Source organism: Stegastes partitus, unplaced genomic scaffold, assembly GCF_000690725.1.
Source record: "Stegastes partitus isolate 25-593 unplaced genomic scaffold, Stegastes_partitus-1.0.2 Scaffold411, whole genome shotgun sequence".
NCBI classification, from domain to species: Eukaryota; Metazoa; Chordata; class Actinopteri; family Pomacentridae; genus Stegastes; species Stegastes partitus.
The window spans coordinates 151,572-171,933 of NW_007578142.1; the positions used below are offsets into that span (position 1 = coordinate 151,572).

General features: G+C 41.1%; 1 protein-coding gene across 1 annotated transcript in view; it reads right to left on the bottom strand.

The window, feature by feature from the left end:
* Window positions 1–16,155, bottom strand: part of lama4 (laminin, alpha 4) — a 31,758-nt gene extending 15,603 nt beyond the window's left edge. The window contains exons 1-15 of the mRNA XM_008285637.1: window positions 16,129–16,155; window positions 14,774–14,875; window positions 14,565–14,692; window positions 14,389–14,469; window positions 13,372–13,586; window positions 12,712–12,812; window positions 10,461–10,641; window positions 9,931–10,014; window positions 9,682–9,833; window positions 8,835–8,945; window positions 8,456–8,567; window positions 8,079–8,243; window positions 6,842–7,035; window positions 1,997–2,113; window positions 1,302–1,450 (exon numbers count right to left, since the gene is read on the bottom strand). Coding sequence (XP_008283859.1) covers window positions 1,302–1,450; window positions 1,997–2,113; window positions 6,842–7,035; window positions 8,079–8,243; window positions 8,456–8,567; window positions 8,835–8,945; window positions 9,682–9,833; window positions 9,931–10,014; window positions 10,461–10,641; window positions 12,712–12,812; window positions 13,372–13,586; window positions 14,389–14,469; window positions 14,565–14,692; window positions 14,774–14,875; window positions 16,129–16,155 — 1,919 coding nt within the window. The remainder of the gene's footprint in view (window positions 1–1,301; window positions 1,451–1,996; window positions 2,114–6,841; window positions 7,036–8,078; window positions 8,244–8,455; window positions 8,568–8,834; window positions 8,946–9,681; window positions 9,834–9,930; window positions 10,015–10,460; window positions 10,642–12,711; window positions 12,813–13,371; window positions 13,587–14,388; window positions 14,470–14,564; window positions 14,693–14,773; window positions 14,876–16,128) is intronic.
* Window positions 16,156–20,362: the final 4,207 nt, after the last annotated feature.

The window sequence follows — 20,362 nt, forward strand, 5'->3', positions numbered from 1 at the left end:
AGAGCTGATTGATGACACAGTCAGATTCAAGCGCCTCCAAATTACATAATAGCATCAAATATTCCCGCTGCTCCTGGAAATCATATTAAATCAAAGCTGCACTCGTCAATATTTTTATATTAACAGCGGATCAGATGACTAGATGTAATGTGAAAGAAGGTGATTTTATCAACACACACTTAGAAAATCTGTGGAGCATCTGAGCAGCTTTCACATCATTACTGTAGTTCACTTTCACTAATGTAGGTTAACTGTCCAGCATCAATCAACAGACAGAGTTAGCTCCCAGCTTGTGAAATACACAGAGAACAAGTATTTAAAATACAATTTTACAGGTGGCTAGAAATTCCAAATGAACGCCGATTTGTGACAGTTGTTCGCTTTAAAAACTTTGCTGCTTCCAGGTGGACAAACGGGAAACAAAAACACAAAGAGAAACAAACAAATGCGACTTTAAGGATTTTCTGTTTTGTGGATACAAAACTTGAAGATATCTTCATTATCATCTTTTATTTAACCCTCGTAAGTTTGAAAGGCATGTTTTTATTAAAAATGACCAAGATTACACCATTTGTCGGAGGCAGACACTAAAAACGGAGAGAATCGTGGGATTTTACCTTTCGGACAGTCCTTGACTTATTTATCTCGTGTTTGTTGTTTGGCTGGGAAACTTAACAAAATCTAAGCATAAAATCAGATATTTCATTAAAAATTTTAAATTACTGGTGACGAATTAAGCCCAGTGTAAGTAAAAATATGAGTGGAGCAAAAATAAATAAATAAAAAAAAGTCAAAAAACCTCTTGGGGTTCAGAGGGTAAAATTCAGTATTTAATTTTAAAAAATGTTTCCCGCATATACATGTGTTTATTGTCGTAGAACATATAAACAGCTTTCTTGCTCTCTGCTGTAACACCTTTAAAGTAAATTCTATTCTGTGTTATTTTCTTCATGTCAAGAAATACCTTAAAAAATCCAAAACATTGAGATTTCTATTACTAAACCTTCTGCTGTTTCATAAACTTCATATCCGTGAGCCAGTGCATTGGGTGCCATGTTCATTCATTACTATAAACATTGTAAACTTAGTTTATTTTGAACTGTTACTACATTCTCCATGCTGTTACCAAAATACTATATGAACTACTGTGTCATGGTGTGTAATTGCTCCCCAACAAATCCACCATTTCTCCATGTTCAAGTCACATTTACCATAATTCTGAGTCATATATAAGTTACAGTGTTCAGCTGTTTTGTATAATGACTGAGTCTGATTTATGTGTGTGTCAGACGGCGTCTCACTCCTCCAGCTGGAAGGCCTGTCTGTCCAGCTCCTCGGCGTGCTCATCGGCCTTCTGAACCAGATCTCTGTCAGCCATTGAGAGACGCTCCGTCTTGTCCATCAGCTTTTGGCTGGCGCCATCGATCGCTGCGTGGTACTGGGTCACGTTCTGCACGCACAAACGTTTCATTTGCATTCCACTGATATGCATCTACGTCCCACTTACAATATGCTCAATAATCTCTGTACAGGTACAACTACTGGCAACATTATCACAGCTGGATTTTTTTTTTCTACCTTGTGATTGTTCAGAGTCCAACGAATGACAACATGCACACACATACATCCAGGCTAATATTGTTACAGTGGGATTACTGTAATTCCCCACAGAGTAACTCAATAGAGAGCTACTTGACTAAAAAGGGAAAGCAGTTTGAGAATGCTGCTTATTCAATCTCCAGCAATCCACAAATTGCTTCCAAATTAAATTGGCCAGCTCCAGACACAGAGCGGCTCTCAGGATTCCATTTCATGCATAAATTCAATGCAACCCCTCAGTTTATTAGATTATGATACGTACTGCCTCGTTCCTTGGGCCATAAAGAAAACCTGAGCATCACCAGACAGCAGGAACCTGGAGCTTCATCCAGTTTCACATTTGAACCCGACTAATAAAAGGTCCTGTGAATTATTCTTGTTGTCATGTTGGCCTCACCTGCACCATGCCATCCACCTCGGCTACGGTTCTCTCTGTGTCGGAGATGAAGCCTTTGGCTGCTTCCAGCGTGTTGTTGACAGCAGCGTGATCCTGTGTCACAGTCTGCTGCTTCACCTGGGAGACAAAGAAATAATCATGGTAACATTTAGCCATCAGAGCAACGCTTTGACTTGTTTTTGGCTGGGGCATGTTTTTACCTTTGTTAGTTAGGACACAGTAGGGACAGATGGGACAAAATTACTCAAAGTGCAGACATTTGTTGAATATTAAATTGGATTTCTTGCAGAGCATTAGACGCAAAGACGGATGTCACTGACATGAGCTACAGGAGGTAATTAGCTTAGCTTAGCATAAAGACCGGAGGCAGTGAGAAACGACTCACCTGGCTTTGGCCAAAGTTCAAGAATAAACCTCGAAATCTCAAATTAAACACATTATATCTCGCTTAAATTGAAAAATGACAATTGAGTTAATTAGAAAAGAAGGTACGGCATCTTCTCTGTTTTTTAGTAACCTAACGGTGACAAAAAACCTTTCATAAAACCTGTAAATGTAAATATTTCCTCAAGAGAAAGTCAGCACACCTACGTCATCTCCATACATTTTTCTTTGCTTTATTGTGCACTATAATTTCAGTGTCTTTACTTTTTAATTACGTATATGTAATGTGATTTTGAGATATTACTAATTCATTCATCTGTTTTTTTCCCGGACAGCTTTCCCTGGCCTTGGACCGTCATGGCAACCCTGTCAGCATTGCAATAAAGGTCACAGCCTGTTAGGAGTAGTTAGGAATTATAATCCTGAAGTACATCCGCTAGATTTTTCTTTCTAAAAATGTTCTTAGAAAGTTCTGCAAAGGTCATGTAATGTTTTTCATGTTTCTTTGGGTTGCCAGAATGTTCTATCTAAAGGTGAGGCAACATTCTCTAAAAACATTCTTGGAGAAACATTGTAAGACTAATACACCTTGACATTTCTAAAACGTTTTCTGAGTGTTCAGAATGCCCTTCCTTTGTCATAATGTAACATTGTGCAAATGTTTTTTTGAAGAACCTTCGATAATATGTTGCCTCAACAACAACCAAACAAACACTGCGGTCAAAATGTTCCACCTTTCTCAATATATCACATTATAGAAAAGTTTTATAAAAATATGTCATCTGAATTCTTGGTAGCATCCTGAAAGCATTTCTTTTTATTTGTTATCCTGCATCATAATCTGTGGCCTTGACAATATCCTCAAGACGTCCTATGATTATTGCAGTTAAAACGTTGTGCCTTGGTTAACATTTAAACTTATAGTAACATTATTTTAAACAATCATCATTAAACACTTGATTGAAAAGTTTTCAACGTGTAGGCAACGTTAGCCAATGTTGTATGAACATTCCCTCCCGGCTGGGTCGGTCATATGTGCAGAAGCTTTTAAAGTCACTTCAGCAGGGCCTATAACGTACCTAAGCTGAATTATTTTACTGGACCACCTTTTTTTTTTTGACATATTACACAGTTAAATGCTCATATTTTCTTTTCCGCTCGAGGCAGACAGCCGTCCTCCCTAAATCTCAATTTGTTGGAGGTTTCTAGCCGTTAAAACTGAGTTTGTCCTCCCTGCCACAGCCAACTGTTTGCTCACTGTGAAATTATTGGTTGGATTTCTCTTTATAACACTGTGCAGTTTTGACATTACAATATAAAGTGCCCTGAGATTACCTATGCCCTAAAGTTCATTTATTTAGAAAAATGATCCCGATCCATGAAGAGAAGGTTTTTATGTCACTTAGTTCATTCATAAAGGTACTATGTAGCTGTCAGGGTTAATGTGTTACAGTACTCTCACGCCACCTTTAATTTGACTGCATGACTGAGTGCGGCGCACTGATGAGGTCACTGTTCTGTCGGCGGTCACCCTGCAGCCTGCGACGCTGTGGCTGTAGCTGGTGTCGACCGGTCTGCGCCGAGGTGACGGAGAGCCCTAGATTAGGAGAGGCTCCCTGTTTGGTTAGCCCACCATTCACAGCAGAGACCCTGATCATGGAGATCCCTGCTCCTGATAACACGTGCACACAAATACACCGGCATGCACGCAGACGCACACGGCAGCAGCTGTTCTGCAGGATCACAGTTTTCTGCTTCCAACCACATATTTTTTACACACTTGTAAATCAACAAATCCAGGAACATGACATGAAAGCACAGGATGTGAACTCAGGGAATGGGAGGATCGTACTGCTGGTTTTATATGTTTTAACACATGCATTGCATATAATGTGTATTGACATTACTGCCAACCATTTATCATGGCAGATGTTGGAATATTTAGGGGTTTTACTGTGTTTCCTACCTGGCAGCCAGCCAGGTTCTGGATTCGACATTCCACTTTTGCACATTATTAGAGCTCAGTAATGCACCAACAGTAATAGGATTCAAATTACTAAATAGTAGAACTTTCATAAAAATAAAAGCTGATAAGGTAATACTATGTGCTGGGCAAATAATGCACTGTGAAACCCAAAACAACAGCACAAAAGACACTCATAAGTCTGAAAAGCATAAAGAAACTGCACAGAACGGTGACCCTTTTCACATTACACGTTTGATTAATTGTCAATGCAACATTTTTATAACAGCAACTTGAAGCCCTGCCGCCTTATTGTTACATTAATGCAATTCTCCATTGCTGCAGTTTTTCATGATGACATTCAGTGTTTGCTTTTATTTGTAATGCTGGGGTGCACAATTTACTACCTCCTCCCAACCAAGACGCTGCAGGTCAGAGAGTTGCAATGAGGGAAGAAAAGTTTATTTCTAAAACATAATTCAACTCCACATTGCGTATGGACGAGAAACATCTGTGCCTCTGTGAGTTGAAAAGGTGTAAGTCAGTTCTATCTCTGACTGCACAGTGATCACTGCTGGTTGTAACCTTTGTGGGCTAAGCTAACCCCCTTCAACCACTGTTTGACCGGACGAAAAAAACCAATTAGCCTGTTTGGAGACCTGTGCAGTAATGAATTAACCTCATATCAAGACTAGAGGAAAAAAAAAAACACATGACAGCCTCTAAGAAGAAACCACCAGCAAGCAGATGCAGCTGCCAGGTTTGTTATAAAACACAGTGTGAGTCTTTATCGTGAATGTATTAAGGAGGAGCTGAATAATGGAAAATTGCACAAATGGTGCCTGAAAGAAAAAACAGCTTTAAGCCTTTAAGTTGTGTGATTCAGTGCACATGCTCAGTGGGGTTTTCTCTGCTGGCTTCACCTGTATGCTCAGACTCAGCCCATAGATTTTACATTGTGATGATCGCAAAATTTCACAACTTTCTAATTTTTACACAAGAAAATTCATTAGAACGGGTCAAAATCAACCTTGTTTGTTGGAGATGTTCTGTCAATTGTGCTACAGATGTTTGGTTTTTAATGGGGGTCTTTGGAGATACTGCTATTTGGGCAGCAGGTGGTTATCTTGTTTTAATATTAAGGGGACAAAGTATCCACCAAATCTATCTCGAGAGGCTGAGTACTATCACTTCTGGTGAGCCCTACGGTACCTGATCTTGGAAAAAAATATGCACAGTAATCAATGGCGAGATCATTTTTGATCCTGTTTGAACCGAGCCATCAATTGCACGTAGAATTTTTGTCAAATTAAAAGATAATTTTGCAGTAAAGACAGTAAAACGCTATTTATTTTGTGTGAAAATTGTGTGAATTAAATTTCTCATTGCATGACAAACAACAACACAACATTGCCATTATCTTGGCAGATGTCACTTTGAGGAAGAGAAAAGGTCTTATAAGAGGTGGGTGAAAACCACAACAAGTCTGGCCACACTGAGAGATATGTGAATGTGGCAAGCCTATCTATTTATCTCAATCTTCAGCAGCTCTGGGTAGCTTTGGGGAAAAGCTGCAATGAGGTCAAAACTTGCAAAATTCGCAACACAATTCAAATGGAATCCAAACTTCTTTGATTGTCACTATTGACTACTATACATATATTTTCTGACCTGGTGCTACATTTCACAGTAGCAACTGGAGTTTAAACGCAGTAAATACTGTGGCAAATGTTCAAGCAAAAGGCTCAGCTGTAATTTTAACACTGCTTTTAAACAACACTACTTTACCGCTTTATGTCGTAGTATGTCTTCAGGGTTGCCAAAGAAATTGCAGATGCATCGACATATATTAATACAGCATGCATCTCTGCTTATAATAAAGCAGATTTAAAGTAAATACCCCTGCCAAGATGTCTAAACTATTTCTCCGCTATCTATCTGGCCATCTATGACATATTCAGCATAATATTTGCAGAGCGGTCTAAAAGCTTGTCAGTGTTTTGTTTTTCTCTCGTGGAGAATTACATGAATCTCCTCCCTACAGTCTTGATTCTGTGAATTGGCTGGCTGCACCGTGTTTCTATGTGTGGGCTCTGGATATTGTCATGGGAAAAAGCATTGCAGCTTCTCCCCCTGTGCGGGCCTCCTCCTAATGTAACAGTCCAAAGCTCCCACACATGGTTGTAGTTCTGTTCTCAGCACTTAAATACCACAAGTAATAGACTTCTCTGACATGCTGGGCAAACTACAACCAGATCGCTCTCTTAAAGCCTTCTTGTGCAACTGTGTGTGTAGAATCCTTTTGTGATAAAGCAAAACTCAACACTGTTTGAAACTCTGTGAATGGAGCTAAAGCAGACAGAAGTTAGAGGAGATCTGAGCTCTCTATAGAATCATATACCGATGCATCCATACTGACAAACAGAGTTGTTGAGGAGTGTTGAAGGAGGGGTGAGTGAAGGTTGTAGCTGGAGCTGAGAGGGGTTATGAGAAATCACCTCTTTCCTCTGGAATTTGAGGACGCTGGCTCTGTTCTTGTCCTCAGTCTCCTGCACGGTGCTAGATGCTTTCAGGAGAAATCCACGGGCGTCCGACAGCCTGCTGGAGAGTCGGGTCAGAACCTCTCTGATGGATGGGAGGCGGCCGTCCGTCATCACCAGCTTCTTCTCCAACTGACGGATGCGCCTCAGCACTGAATACACAACCAGAAACATCACCTCCTCATCATTCGTGTCACATCTGGGTCAACTCAGGAGTTGCTACTGTAGACGTCTGTGACAAATTTGTTGTTTTTAAAAAAAAATCGAATATGAGTTTGTGGTTGGTCACAGCTGTGACTACAGTTTCCATCTACATTTTTTTTTTACTGTGTCTGTGTTCTTTGTAACTTAGTGATGTTTTCTTCTTTAACTGTTAGTTTTCTTTAACAATGTTAGCATTTTTTATTTTTTTTTTGCTCTTAAAGTTTGACAACACAAAATCAAGGTTTTTAACAGCTTTAAAATGGGTCTGGGGACGGTAGTGTTGGGCAGCTTCCAGATATCAATACCACATGCTGTCAATTCAAAATTTCGCAATTTTTAGATATCCCATCAGCCTCAGTTGCACTCCATATTTAGTGCTAATTAGTAACTGCTGCTCTCTCTCTGTTCGTATTTGGCTCAAAAACCAGTTGTGCCTATTGGTCCTCTCAAACCTGCTAGCATTGCTGGAGTTTAGCATCGCTAGTGTAGTTGGCCCAGTCGATATTTTTGGGACAGCCATAGTTATTAGAACAGTTAGAAATGTTTGCTTTTCTCCCATAAAATTCGAATTCATAAGAATTAAAAGACATTCTTGTTCAGATTGGCACTCTCAGGGGTTTTGCTGGAAAGACCAAAGTTAACAAAATATTAACTAAAATGAGCAAAGACAGGTAGATAACGCTCTACAACTGAGTCTCTTGGCTTAATTTTGGACTGTTCTACTCTCAACATTATCCCATAATTGCCAGACTTATTTGCCAACATAAGCTTTTTAACTGGCCTTTTAGTTTACCTACCATCATGTTTTATACCTTCCACACCATTTAGTACAATCATGTGTTCTTTAAATATGCTGAATCTTTCATTTAATATTGATGTTTATACATATTTTACCAAACCCAGCTCACTACAGTGAGACCAGGAGGTAACAGTTACTTCGTTTGTGCACTTTGCAGCTTCGTGTTTGCACTGTGTGTCTAAATCTGCTCACAATCGTGGGCCTCAGTCGACTCATCGGTGGCGATGGGCTCTCGCGGCGACAGGTCCAGTGTCCTCATCCAGTTCACCATCTCCTGAGCCGCCTCAGTGTTTTGTCTGACCACCTCCGGATCCACATCCCGTTGAACGCTGTACAGCTCCCAGTCATGGATCATCTCTGTACACAAACACATACATTAATACAAACAGGCTGTGTTAACACTTTACTGTCTTTGCTTCTGTTTTCATTCCATTCCTTGGATCTCATACTACAGTGCTTTCCAACTTTCCATCAGACGTACCCATACGGGCCTGTCAGATGTATGTATGTAACTATGGAAAATTTAAACTTGCATTTTAAAGTTGCACATGAGCACAGCCGTTTAGTACCTTCAATACGTATGTTGAGGTCGGTGAGATTCGTGCTGAGCTGCTCAGCCAGGGTGAAGGTCTCCAGAGTGTCGGTATCCAACTCGCTCCCCAGATTCTTCACCACACTCTCCTGGAAAACAAGAAAAACTAGAAATGACACCAACTAGTGGCTGAAGTCATGTGCTAAGAAGTTAACTCTGGGACTCTAAGGTGTGTTAAACAAAGATTGCAGTAAGTCTAAATCACTGGGACATCTCAGGTCCAACTTTGCTTGCCATGTAAAGAATTTCTAGGATTTCATGGAAGCACATACAGCAAAGCAGCTTAAACTACAAGTACAGTGTTAGGTTACTGCTGAGATGCACATGACTATATGAAAGATGAAGAGTTTGCTGACCGACTCTCCCAGCCGTTTGATGTCCAACACCACAGCGTCTGTCGCCTCCTCCAGCTCACCAGTCTGGGTCTTCATCATAGACGACTTGTTTCTCCAGTTTTCAAACTGAGTCTGGAAACAAAACAGATTATATCCTTTATCAGACCACATTCCAGTGAGTTATTAATAACAATATATTTTTTAAAAACTCATCATACTATGAAGATTTAAAGGAAAAATAAGACAGAATTCCTCCCAAAGAGCCAGACCAATGCAGCTTTTTATGTTTAAATCTGCTTAGAGGTCATTACATTGTTAGCAGACTTGGGGGAAAAACTCCACACCAAGCTAAGATACGACAGAGCAAACATTTTAGCAAATTATTGCCTGTTGAAGCATAAATCAGACACAAAGCAACATCAGCACTGATTTAAAGGTGTCTCTCTGGACACAAGACCAATGTATGTCCAATATTTTGGTTGTCAATAACTCCAGTAACTCTAACAGTAAAGTTTTTAATTGTAAAACCTGTATAATCTGGACACCCCAATATGCTGCAATGATGTCTTCAAAATTCTGGGGGAGGAGGACATCATTTCAGTATATTAATGATTATTTTAACTCTTTTCAGTAATTTTGGCAAACATTTCAGTCTTGAACTTCACATTTTGTTTCTACAAATGTAAGACTTTATTTAGGGCTCATGTGTTGCTGTATGAGCAAAAACCCCATTTTCACATGATATATACTTCTTTGCAACACGGTTCATATGAAATGTTTAACTCGTGCAGCTTTAATTTGTCTTCACAGATATGGAGTATGCCGCTGTGATCTTGTATTTACATTTCGTCCATTCTGTTGCATGTACCTGCAGTCGATGAGCGGTGTAGTTGTAGTACTTGAGCCTGTCGTTAGCAGCAGCACCAGTGGAGATGTTCAACACTCCAACTTTGAGCTGGTCCAGTGTCTTATTGGACAGACGCAAGTCTCCAATCAGATGCCAAATGCACTCATCACAACCTAAAACCAGACAAAACATGGATTGGAAGGTGTTTTGTTCTTTTTCACACTACATTTTTCTGTTGTGGAGTCTGCTATTAGAATTTGCTCCACTTACTGATGTTGCACAGGTTGACTGTTGCAGCCTCGGCCAGGCATTCTCCTGTATGCATGTCACAGTAGCCGCTCTCACAGTCACACTCTATGAAAAAAAACAGATATATTTCATCACACACAGTTACACAAAGTTCTGCACATCTTTTAAAATTCCTGATCAGCAGGAAACACGTCAGTGCAGTTATCAAATATATATGGAGACCCACAGATGGTTAGTTGGCTTGACGCCTGCACATCTGTCTTGTGGCCTCTCTTGTGTGGGACTGAGTATTTTAGCAGCTGTGTATGGATATAGATTTGGGTTGCACGGTGATGTCATGCAACTCTCTGCAGAGAGTTTCTGACCACAGGGTCACGGCTCCCAGCAGATGCTTCTCTGACATCATGAGCACTACTGCAGTAGTGGGTGTGGGAACATAAGCATTCAGTGCAGCCTTTTCTTCTGGGAATCTGTTTTGAATGTTTCAACAAATGGTCTTTATTTCAGAACAGTAAGAAAATGTTTGACATGTATAAGGACGGATGACTTACTCTGGCAGCCGGAGGGGCTGTAGTCCCAGTATCCTGGGAGGCAGCGCTCGCAGTAACGACCTCCGGCCCCCGGGCGGCATGGACAGCTGTGAGTGAGGGGATGGCAGGTGGAGCGAAGGGAAGCTTGCCCACATTCACACCTCCGACAGCCCTGACAGCTGGAGAAACCAGAGTAGCCCTCCTAGATTGTATGAATGAAAAACTTTGTTAATGTCTAGTCATCTGCCTGTTTGAGTTAATTTTGAAACATATTGTGCATTATTTATGGGGTACCTGGGGTTTCATTTTGCTACTTACGGGCATAATTTCTATTATAATAACATCATACACAGTGGTCCCAGTGCTGGTATCTCATATTGTGGTGACATTACTACTAAAGTGCCAATAAAAAGATTTAACCACCTTTAGCAGTTCCTTATACTTTGCTGCATTCATTTTACCCTCCACCTTTACAAGCCTTCCAGGGCCTGCTACCGAGAAACCTTCCAACATTATGATGCTGCCACCACCATACTTCAGAGTTGGGATGGCAAGTTTATGATGATGATGTGCAATGTTTGGTGTCCGCCGAACATATAGTCTGAATGCCAAAGAGTTCAATTCTGGTGTCATCAGATATTCAACTACTTGGAAATTTGTTTGTATACATCCACGACTATTGCTTTTCAATAACCTTTTTACCGAGTTGCTTGGGGACTTCTTTTGTGGTTTTGTTGTAGTTCTTGTTGTGGTTATAGCGGCCAGACACCTAGTTCTGTGCCAGGACATTAGTCTGGAATTCTGATCTTTTCCATAGATAATTCATTCACAATTTGTCACTTTGTCTTTGTTGTCTTTTCCAAATAAACATGTTTCGTAAATGTTTTTGCAAATTTGCTAAATATTAAAAAGGGAAATCTCTCGTTTACAAAAGCATTCCAAAAACTTAATGTAACACTTCATAAAAGCCTGTTTAGCAGCAGTTGCACCTTTGACTCTGCTTGGGTAAGTCTCTGCAGGTTTTGCACATGTGGATTTAGGTAGTTTATCTCACTCTCCCTGACAGATCCTCTCCATCTTCTTCAGTTTGGATAGAAAGCATCTGTGAACTGTGATCTTTACATTTATCCTCTTATGTTCTACAAGGTTGAAGTTGGGGTTTTGGTTAGGTCACTCAAGGACAGTCAGAGACTGGTTCTGAAGCCACCCCAGCATTTTCTTGGCTGTATCCTTTAAACAATTGTTGTACTTAAAAGTAAACCATCACCCCAATCTAAAGTCTGTGTCCTCTGAGGCAGGTTTTCTTTTTTCTTTTTTTTTTTCAGGTTTCTTTTTTAAAACCTTGCAATATTTGGCTGCATTCATTGCCTTTTAATTCTGACCAGTCTCTTACCCCCGGCCACTGTGAAGCGGCACCGTTGCATGATGTTGCCACCACCATGCTTTTATACAGATGTGGTGTACAGGGAGTTCAGTTTTTGTCTCATTAGATCAAAAAAATCTTTTCCCTCATGCTCCCAGAATACTTGAAATGCCTTTAGACAACACTAAATCGACTGTTGTGCGTTTAGACAGATGGATAGAATGTTTTCTGTCTCTCCTGTCCACCATGAGACTTGATTGATGGACTGCTACTGAGATGTTCATCCCTCCTGCAGGTTCTCCCATCTCTGCAGAGAACTCCTGAAGCTCTGTCATAGTGACACTTACACTCTTAGTCACCAACGACCTGCTTAAGGAGGAGTGAGTCCTCATAGTTTCAAACTTATACTATTTAACACTTATAGGGGGCACTGTGCTTTTGGGAACAGGCCAAGCTTTAGAAATGATTTTACACCCTCACCCTGATCTAGGCCTTGCCACTACTTTATCATGGAGATGACATGTAGTGTGACTATGTCTAATCAGTTCAGTTCCACACAGGTGGACTTCGATCGAGTTCTAGAGACATCTTAAAGATGAATGAAGCAACAGGTGGCAACTGACTACGCTGTGGACTGCCACTGTAAAAGAGAAATTTGTGCTTCAGATTTGAAGGAAGTTTGTTTTCCCGTTATCATGATAGTTTACTGAGCGTAGATTACTGGGAAAAACTTTAGACAAGAAAATTTACAACACAACAAAGTGTATAAAAAGTGACAGTGAATACTTTCTGAGGTGTCTACAGCTCAGAATGGCCAAAGCTACAAAAAGAAAACTGATGTGATCTTTTGAACTGTCCATCAACAGTGAATGTCTGCGTCTCCTTGCAGGAATCTTGGGTTTGTCTCACCTCACACTGGTCGCAGAGTCGTCCAGTGACTCCTGGCTTGCAGTGACACACTCCTGTCCTGTCGTCGCATGAAGAGGTGCCACATTTGTTGCACTCGCATTCTAGGAGAGACGCAGGACATAGACAGGGATGAGAACTTTAGAGGTCAAATTACATCACAAGCATGGTGGAAAGGGTTATTTTTGGACTTGCAGGGCCTCGAAAGGCATATTGTAATCCTTGATCTGGAATTGTGACCTTGTCTTGTCTTTCCATAGAGAAACTTTGACGTTGCATACACACTGCACGCATAATGCTGAAAACGAAACTTGTCTTGCACATCTTGTAAAAACACAATTCCTCAAACGGCTCTTATTTTTACTCCAACACAGCATGACATAACACTGCAGGTTATCATGCTTTACAACACTGATTTGGAGGAATGTACGTCTGGTGTCACTGGGTGTGTGACAAGTATGTACAACAGCCAGCCGGAGCAACTGTGTCAACAAGCTTCATTAATCTTCCTGCTTTTATTATACATCCAGCTTTGTGATAAGCTTAAGATGCATGAGTTGCATTATTGGGGTTTAACAGAGCATTAAACAGCAAACAGCTTTCATGGATCAAGCATCTCTTGAATGACGGTTCAGGATGTGGGAGTTCACTCGTTGCCCTCACCTCTGCAGTTCTTGGCACTGATGGCGTCGCCGTAGAAACCTGGAGCGCACCTCTCGCAGTTGGCGCCAGCGGTGTTTCCCCAGCAGTGCTGGCAGTGACCCGTCACGTTGTGGCACTCGCTGAAGATCAGGTTCGGGTCGGAGTTGCCGTTACAGTCGCACCTCTTGCAGGAATTACCAATTGCCATTGGGTTGCCATAGTACCCAGGAGCGCACCTGGATAAGGAAAACAGCAGATATATCACTGCCTATCACAAGGAAAGAAGTTAAGGAAAAACACGTGTTTGGATACTCAGTGATTTAAACAACCTACAGACAAACGGACACCTACATGTAGTGTGCTACATATTATTTTGGGAAGGTGGAGTGTTGGTGTGGTGGTGCAGCTTGAAGAGCAAACAAACTGAATTTTGGGCCTTTATTAATGAACAAAAGATTAAGTTTACTTTAGCTTTTAATTATCATTGCAGCTTAAGTCAGTGTAGTTTGTTGGCTGAACATATTTTCATTAGAAGCTGTCTGAATTCAAAAAGATTGATGCAAACTGTTGTATTATTTTAAGTATTTTGGAGTGCAGTGATGTGACTAATGAGTGGACACAAGAGTAGCTGTGCTGCACTTGCAGGTTTTTTTTTGTGTGTAAATGCCTGTGTTCTGTGAAGCATCCAATGGAAACTGTTGGTGTTTTTAAAATGTTTGCCGAACAAGCATTTGAACCTCTTGAACACAGGTGCGAGGAAACCTGAGTAATTTATGAGGATTCGTAAATTATTTATTTAGCACTCTTTAAGAAATTAGCCACACATTCCAAACATGCTGCACACAGGTTGCAGTTAATCTACTGTAACGTCAGTAAAGTGAGTATTGTGGACTTAAATGTGGCTGATGCCCCGACATGAAGTTCTGCTCACATCAGACACTCATCCACAGTTTTTCATGAATGTGCATGGAGCATTTTTCAGGTAAAGTGGATTTACACTGTTCTTGACTGCTTGTTCAGAGCCTCCTCAGCACTGACCTCTCACAGATATGTCCAGCATAGCCCTCTTGGCACTTGCACCGCAGAATGGCACTTCCTCTGTCACAGTGCACTGCGAAACTGGCCGGACACACAGGGGAAAGTATTTGAGAGATTACACGCTGCTTGCCAACATTCATCCCTGTGGTTGCACAAACAAGAACAGACCAGCTTACTTATTGGAGGGGACGGACAGGGGGCAGGCGCAGGGTTTGCAGGTGTGGCGTCCATCCAGGGTGGGAGCCACCATGTATCCGTCTTCACACATTTCACAGAAATCACCTGTACTGCGGTCTCTGCAGTTCTGGAAGGGAGAGACATTAAATTCATGGCATGCTTTGTTCAGTTGGATAGTTTGAGTAAAAAAACAATGCAGCAAACTTACTATACAAACACCAGTGATGTCTTCACAGTAGTCAGCGTGGCCTTTGCAGTTACATGGTAGGCATATGTTCTGCTCGCTGAGGAAAAATCCCTTTGTGCACACCTGTATTGGCAACAGAAATGTAAATTCTAAGTAAATAATTAGCAGAAACAGAGCAGAGGAACTGTTTAGTAACTATACATAGAAGTTATTGTCCATAAATCTTATCAACATACAGTTTGAACCTGTGCATCAAGCAAGCTGATTGGTTGTTTCAAGCTCAAAACAGAGATGGAAACGAGGCTGAACACATTAGATAAGCGTATTAAAGAAACTGCCATGTAACTGAGTGACCCCAGTGCGCCTGAAGAAGCATCTGGAGCCACATGGACTGTATCCTGCTAAAACCTTTGCTTTTGTGTACATTTTTCAATCCCTGAATAGGTGAATAGGCTACATGTGTACTGTCTAAAAATATAGACTGAAAGCAGAATATATTGTGTACAAAGCTGACATTAAGGCTTGGCGGCTCAATCTTATGGAGAGCTGATGTGTATGCCATGGAAATTTGCCTTGATAGTGGTAGTAGAGATAACATCAAGTCACCAAAATGAATAAAGAGTAAATTTCACAACAAACTGTCTGCAAAACTTTCAAACAGCTTCTTGTGATGTCAGGAATGTTTGGCTTTCTCAGTCTTCCAGTCCCTTTATAAATGTTCAGTGGGGTTGAGGTCAGGTGACTGTGGAGGAGAGTCCATGACAGTCGGCACTCCTTAGTCTTCTTTGGTCTTCAGGTCAAAGCTTTGAAGTGAGTTTGGACTCATTATTCTGCTGCAGTTTGAATCCTTCCACACAAAGATGCAAACCAGAGGGTGCAGCATGTCTTTGAAAAATGGAGTGCTACTTCTCCTTGGTCAGAGTGGAGTGGATTCCAAATCCAGAGACACAAAACAGACAAAAGATATTACTGCCACCACTGTGGATCTGATACACTCAAAAAAAATCTGTAACTTGGATTCATTAGTAGCTAGGCCTTTTTCCATCATCTGCTGGGAAACACTGGTAAATCTTAGCACTTGAAGCATTTGGCCTCGTTTCCCCTCCTGAGAAGGGGTTTAAAGACGCCACATGTCTTCTGGGAGCATGACTAGACAGGCCTTTTGTTGATTGGAGTCTTCCATTCTTTAACAAATTCTGTATCTGTGATAAAGTTGCTTTTCTATCTCTCAGTGAAGACAGTTTAACATATGTATTTTCAGATGGTTTGCTCACTTTTGGTCTGCCTGAATATGGTTTGGATACAGCTGCCCACTTAGAAACCATCTGTCTATCCATGATGTGAAAGCTCCTCTTTGCTGAGAGTTACAATCTTACTTGTTGCACTTTCACTTTCGATGTCATGTTTCTGATTATCACAGATTTCTGATGTAGTCTCACACTTTGAGACCCCATTGTATCCCAAATAGATGCACTTATTATTTGTGCAGAACTAGAGGATGTCAAGGCATTTTCTAACTAACTGGTAATGGCATGAACCTAAGACTTACATCGACTTACACCTACAACGAGGTGTTGTACAATGAGAGCACAATTTGTAGCAGGTTGTTAGCAAATTTTGAATAATGTTCTTAATAAATGCAGCATTTTCAGTCATCACAGTGGTTTCTTTGCCCTATGCTGATATTGCTGTTTTAGTCAACAGACATATGATATGGGCCATAAAGGAAGTTCTGTTCCATTCCGCCCTAGGATATAGAAACACTTTGCACTGGTCGGTCACAGTTTGTCTTGAACACAGGAGCTCTGGCTGGAAACTGTTAAGCATCACAGAAGTCTTTGTCATGGTGACCCTTTGCTAGCTACTCTGTTACAATGCTCTCTGCTTGCAAATATGGAACTACTGAGTGCCAAGTCTGAGGTACCACAGGTTACTACTGTATGTAATACTTGAAATGTGTATTAGCTACATCAGATCAAAGACAAAAACAACAGATCACAACATCTCTACCTCTAAATGTTCCTGAGTCAATCTGAAGTCTGTAAGACGACCAGTAAAAAAAATCCTCAAACAAAAACCTCAGCACATCAAGAAAAAAGTGGAGAAACTCTTATAAGAGAGGCGATTCATTTTGAAACCTGGAACATATTGAATCAGTCATGACCAAACTCAGCACTCACCTAAAAGACACACAACACTCCAGTATAAACTTAGGATACTGTTTCGAATGAATCTTCTAAACTTTTGCAAAACTACTTTATTCATCTGCTACACATATCACCCCGGCTCATCAAAGACAGAGACTGCTTTTTAAGTGCAAATAGATTACTAAAACAGACACAGGTCCAGGCCAAAGGGTAAGGGGACACCTTCTCCAACCTCCAAGTTGTACGGAAAAGCTGTCTGAAAGGTATTATAGTACCTTTAAAGGGTACTCAGCTTGTTTGAGAAAAACAATATATCTGAAGTACAGCACTAACACACTTCTATTAAACTGTGTTACACTGATGATCAGTTAGATAGTTTTGCAGTTTAACTTCAGCACTAGATATACAAACAATTTAAGCTCTGACCTACATGTTTTAAGTAACATTTCTTAACTCTCCAGTGCAAGTTGTGAGGAAACTCTTCCGAATTGCAGCATCCTCCCTTTTTACAGAATGTCATGTTAAACCCTGCATCCTGTCTGATGTTTGTTCACCAGGCCTTCTCAGGATGGTGTGATGTAAGAGTCACACACACACATACACACACACACACACACACTCACACACGCGCACACGCACCCACACACACATGCACGCATGTGTCTGAACATCTTTTGAAGCAGCACCATTCAATGAGGCGTACAATCACACTCTGTTTGCAGCAGACTGTAAGAACTCCACAGTTTGACCTCGTTGTTCCAGCCAGTCAGCTGGACATTGATGCTTTGCATTCAGAATGAGCAGAAGATGGAACATTCCACGGACGTACAGTAGCCTTTTGCCCACTTGTGCTTCATACTTTCCTTTGATTTATCCACAGATGGGCTGTGAGACAAAGGCACTATTATTTAGACAGCTAAATGTGAAACATCCTGCAAACAGCAGCTCTGATTCTTCCTGCAGACCCTTTTCCTGTGGGTCTCCCTGACCCGCAGCGCACATACGCTGATAGCACAGCCATCCGTCATTGCCATGTAAACACTCAATGTGTCAACCATCCATGTAAACACATCAAACACATTGAATTAATCATGCCAGCGGGTTCGGGGCTCACAGGAAGAAGAAAAAAAAAGAAGCTAAAATGATCCCAAATGGTAGCTCAAGCCACGAGGAGCAATAAACCCCAAGTTTATGGGAAGAGCACTGAGATGCCTGCTATTTACCATTTGTAAAGCCACTTAACAGAGTTTTGAAATGGTTCAGACCTATTAACTGCGTGACAGTGCATGATGGGTCAAACAGCTGCAGAGTATATACACAGGAGGTCACAGGACAGGGGGTGGAGGGTTGGAGTCAGGAGATGGAGCAGATGGTGTTTAGGTAGAACTTGGATGTCTTTAGACTCCTCTAAAATGAGAGGAATGTATGTCTATTGAAGCCAGCTAAACAGCTTGTGGAATAAACTTTTTCTTCCTGTGTTTGGATGACTTGTTGCAATAACCATTTGTAATTCGAGCTCTGGACCTAAAAGTTCAGCACTTACCAAAATGAGATGAGAATACTAATCTTAAGTTTGTAATGTCAAAGTTAGCTGATATGGTGAATTTTATGCTAAAGATAACAATACTAGAGAGGAGAAGACTACCACTGTACAAACACATCCAGAGGACAGAAAACGTACACATGTTGACCTTTTTTTTTTTTTTTCATTTTCCTTCTCTGAGTTTAAGCAATCAACATCAAGCCATGCACAGCAGGTTTCCAGGGCAGCTCATGGGTACCTTTTCTGTAGTAGGTACTTTTTTCTCTCCCAAAAAGAGACTCTACAAGGACGGTTCATAACATGCACTGTAGTTGAGATTGCCCTATAATGTTGCCCAAGTTCCTGCAGTGGAAAATGGCCTAAGGTTAGTAACAAGCTGATGGACATATTGGAGCATTTAGAGCTAAATAGCCAGAATTTTTCTTAGGTGTTTGTGGAGACCCAAAGGACAGAAAATATCTCAGTGTTAGTATTGTTTGTACTTTGTGGATGTGCAAATAGTTAAGTATTTGCTAAGATACTGTGCATACAGCTTTTTCAGTTACATGGACTTGAATATCGCAGCTATGATGAGGTTTTGGAAGAATCACATTTTGTGCAAGGAAACACTACATCCTGATTTCATAAACCTGAATAAGCTCTTATTCTTGAGAAACCAGATTATATTAGCTGGAGTACTCTGAAAGAAACTGTTGCAAATATACGTCTTATGCAAGTTTCTGACTGCTGCCGGGTACCTGCGTGGGTGCTGCTGCATCCAAGTGATGAACAGAAACACAAACTAAGCATTATTTCCCACAGTTACCCAGTTTGCGCGACACTATGGCTTGAAAAAACATTTCTTGGTGCTCCATGTAAACACCATATTCCAAATCTGATCAGAACCAGGATTAGCCTCATAACCGAGATGTATCATGGAAACTTCCAGTTTGACAGCCACTGGCCGACACAAACAAGATAGAAACATGCTCATTGGTGAGCTAAGGTTGATTGCTAACCAGTTTTGGACAGTCTGGTATCCACCTTTTATACTAGACTAACTAGTCCTGACTCCAGCTCATTAATTAACCAAAAATTATTTCAGTCTTGCCATTCTATCTCTCAGAAAGACAGCAAATAAGTGTTTTCCCCTGATGATTTACTCATTACTTTAAGACTCATTTCTCTTTTGGTGAATCTGAAAACTGGATTAGGATTTTCAAACATGATGGTACTCAGAAACAATTGACATCTGCAGCACTCTGCCAGCTGTGAGCATGCTCAGTAATGTGAACTATTTCCGTGGCCCTCCTACTGTGTCCTCAACAGTGAAGAACAAAGCTGGCATTCAACATGTGATATAGCCGCTCTCTGTTTTCAAGAGAAGCGGCTTTTCCAGTGATTTGATCGCTTTTTCTGTTCTGGCATCAGTGTATTTCCTGTGTGTTGACCATACGGCTCTATCTTTGCGATACAGAGCACAAAAACAGGATTTGGCTCCACAGATGAGCTCTGTCCAAAGTCTGCAGCCTCTCTCGTGTCATGTAGATCCAAAACTGTGAAGCCCACCACCCCCCTGTAGTGTGTGTATGGATGGGAAGCCTGTATGACAGCTGGAAGATAACTTTTAACTGCTATTGCTAATATCCTGTGTACATCAGCCTGTCTGTGGAGTTTTACTATGGTGGGGGAATTAAGTGGATTAAATGTAGAAGACTGAATGGTTGATTCTCATTTCCGCTTGGCCTCCTGACTGGAACTTGCTGCTGTACTTTTACCGACCTTGAAGGCTCAGACACTGGATTTAGTCATGCTAACTCCTGTGAACATCCTCAGGATGGGACAGATCCCGGGTCATGAGAACCTCATCCAAACTCAATAACTCTGAGGAGACCGTCTGGCTGTGGGGGCCAGGCCTCCTCTCGGGGGACCCTCNAATGG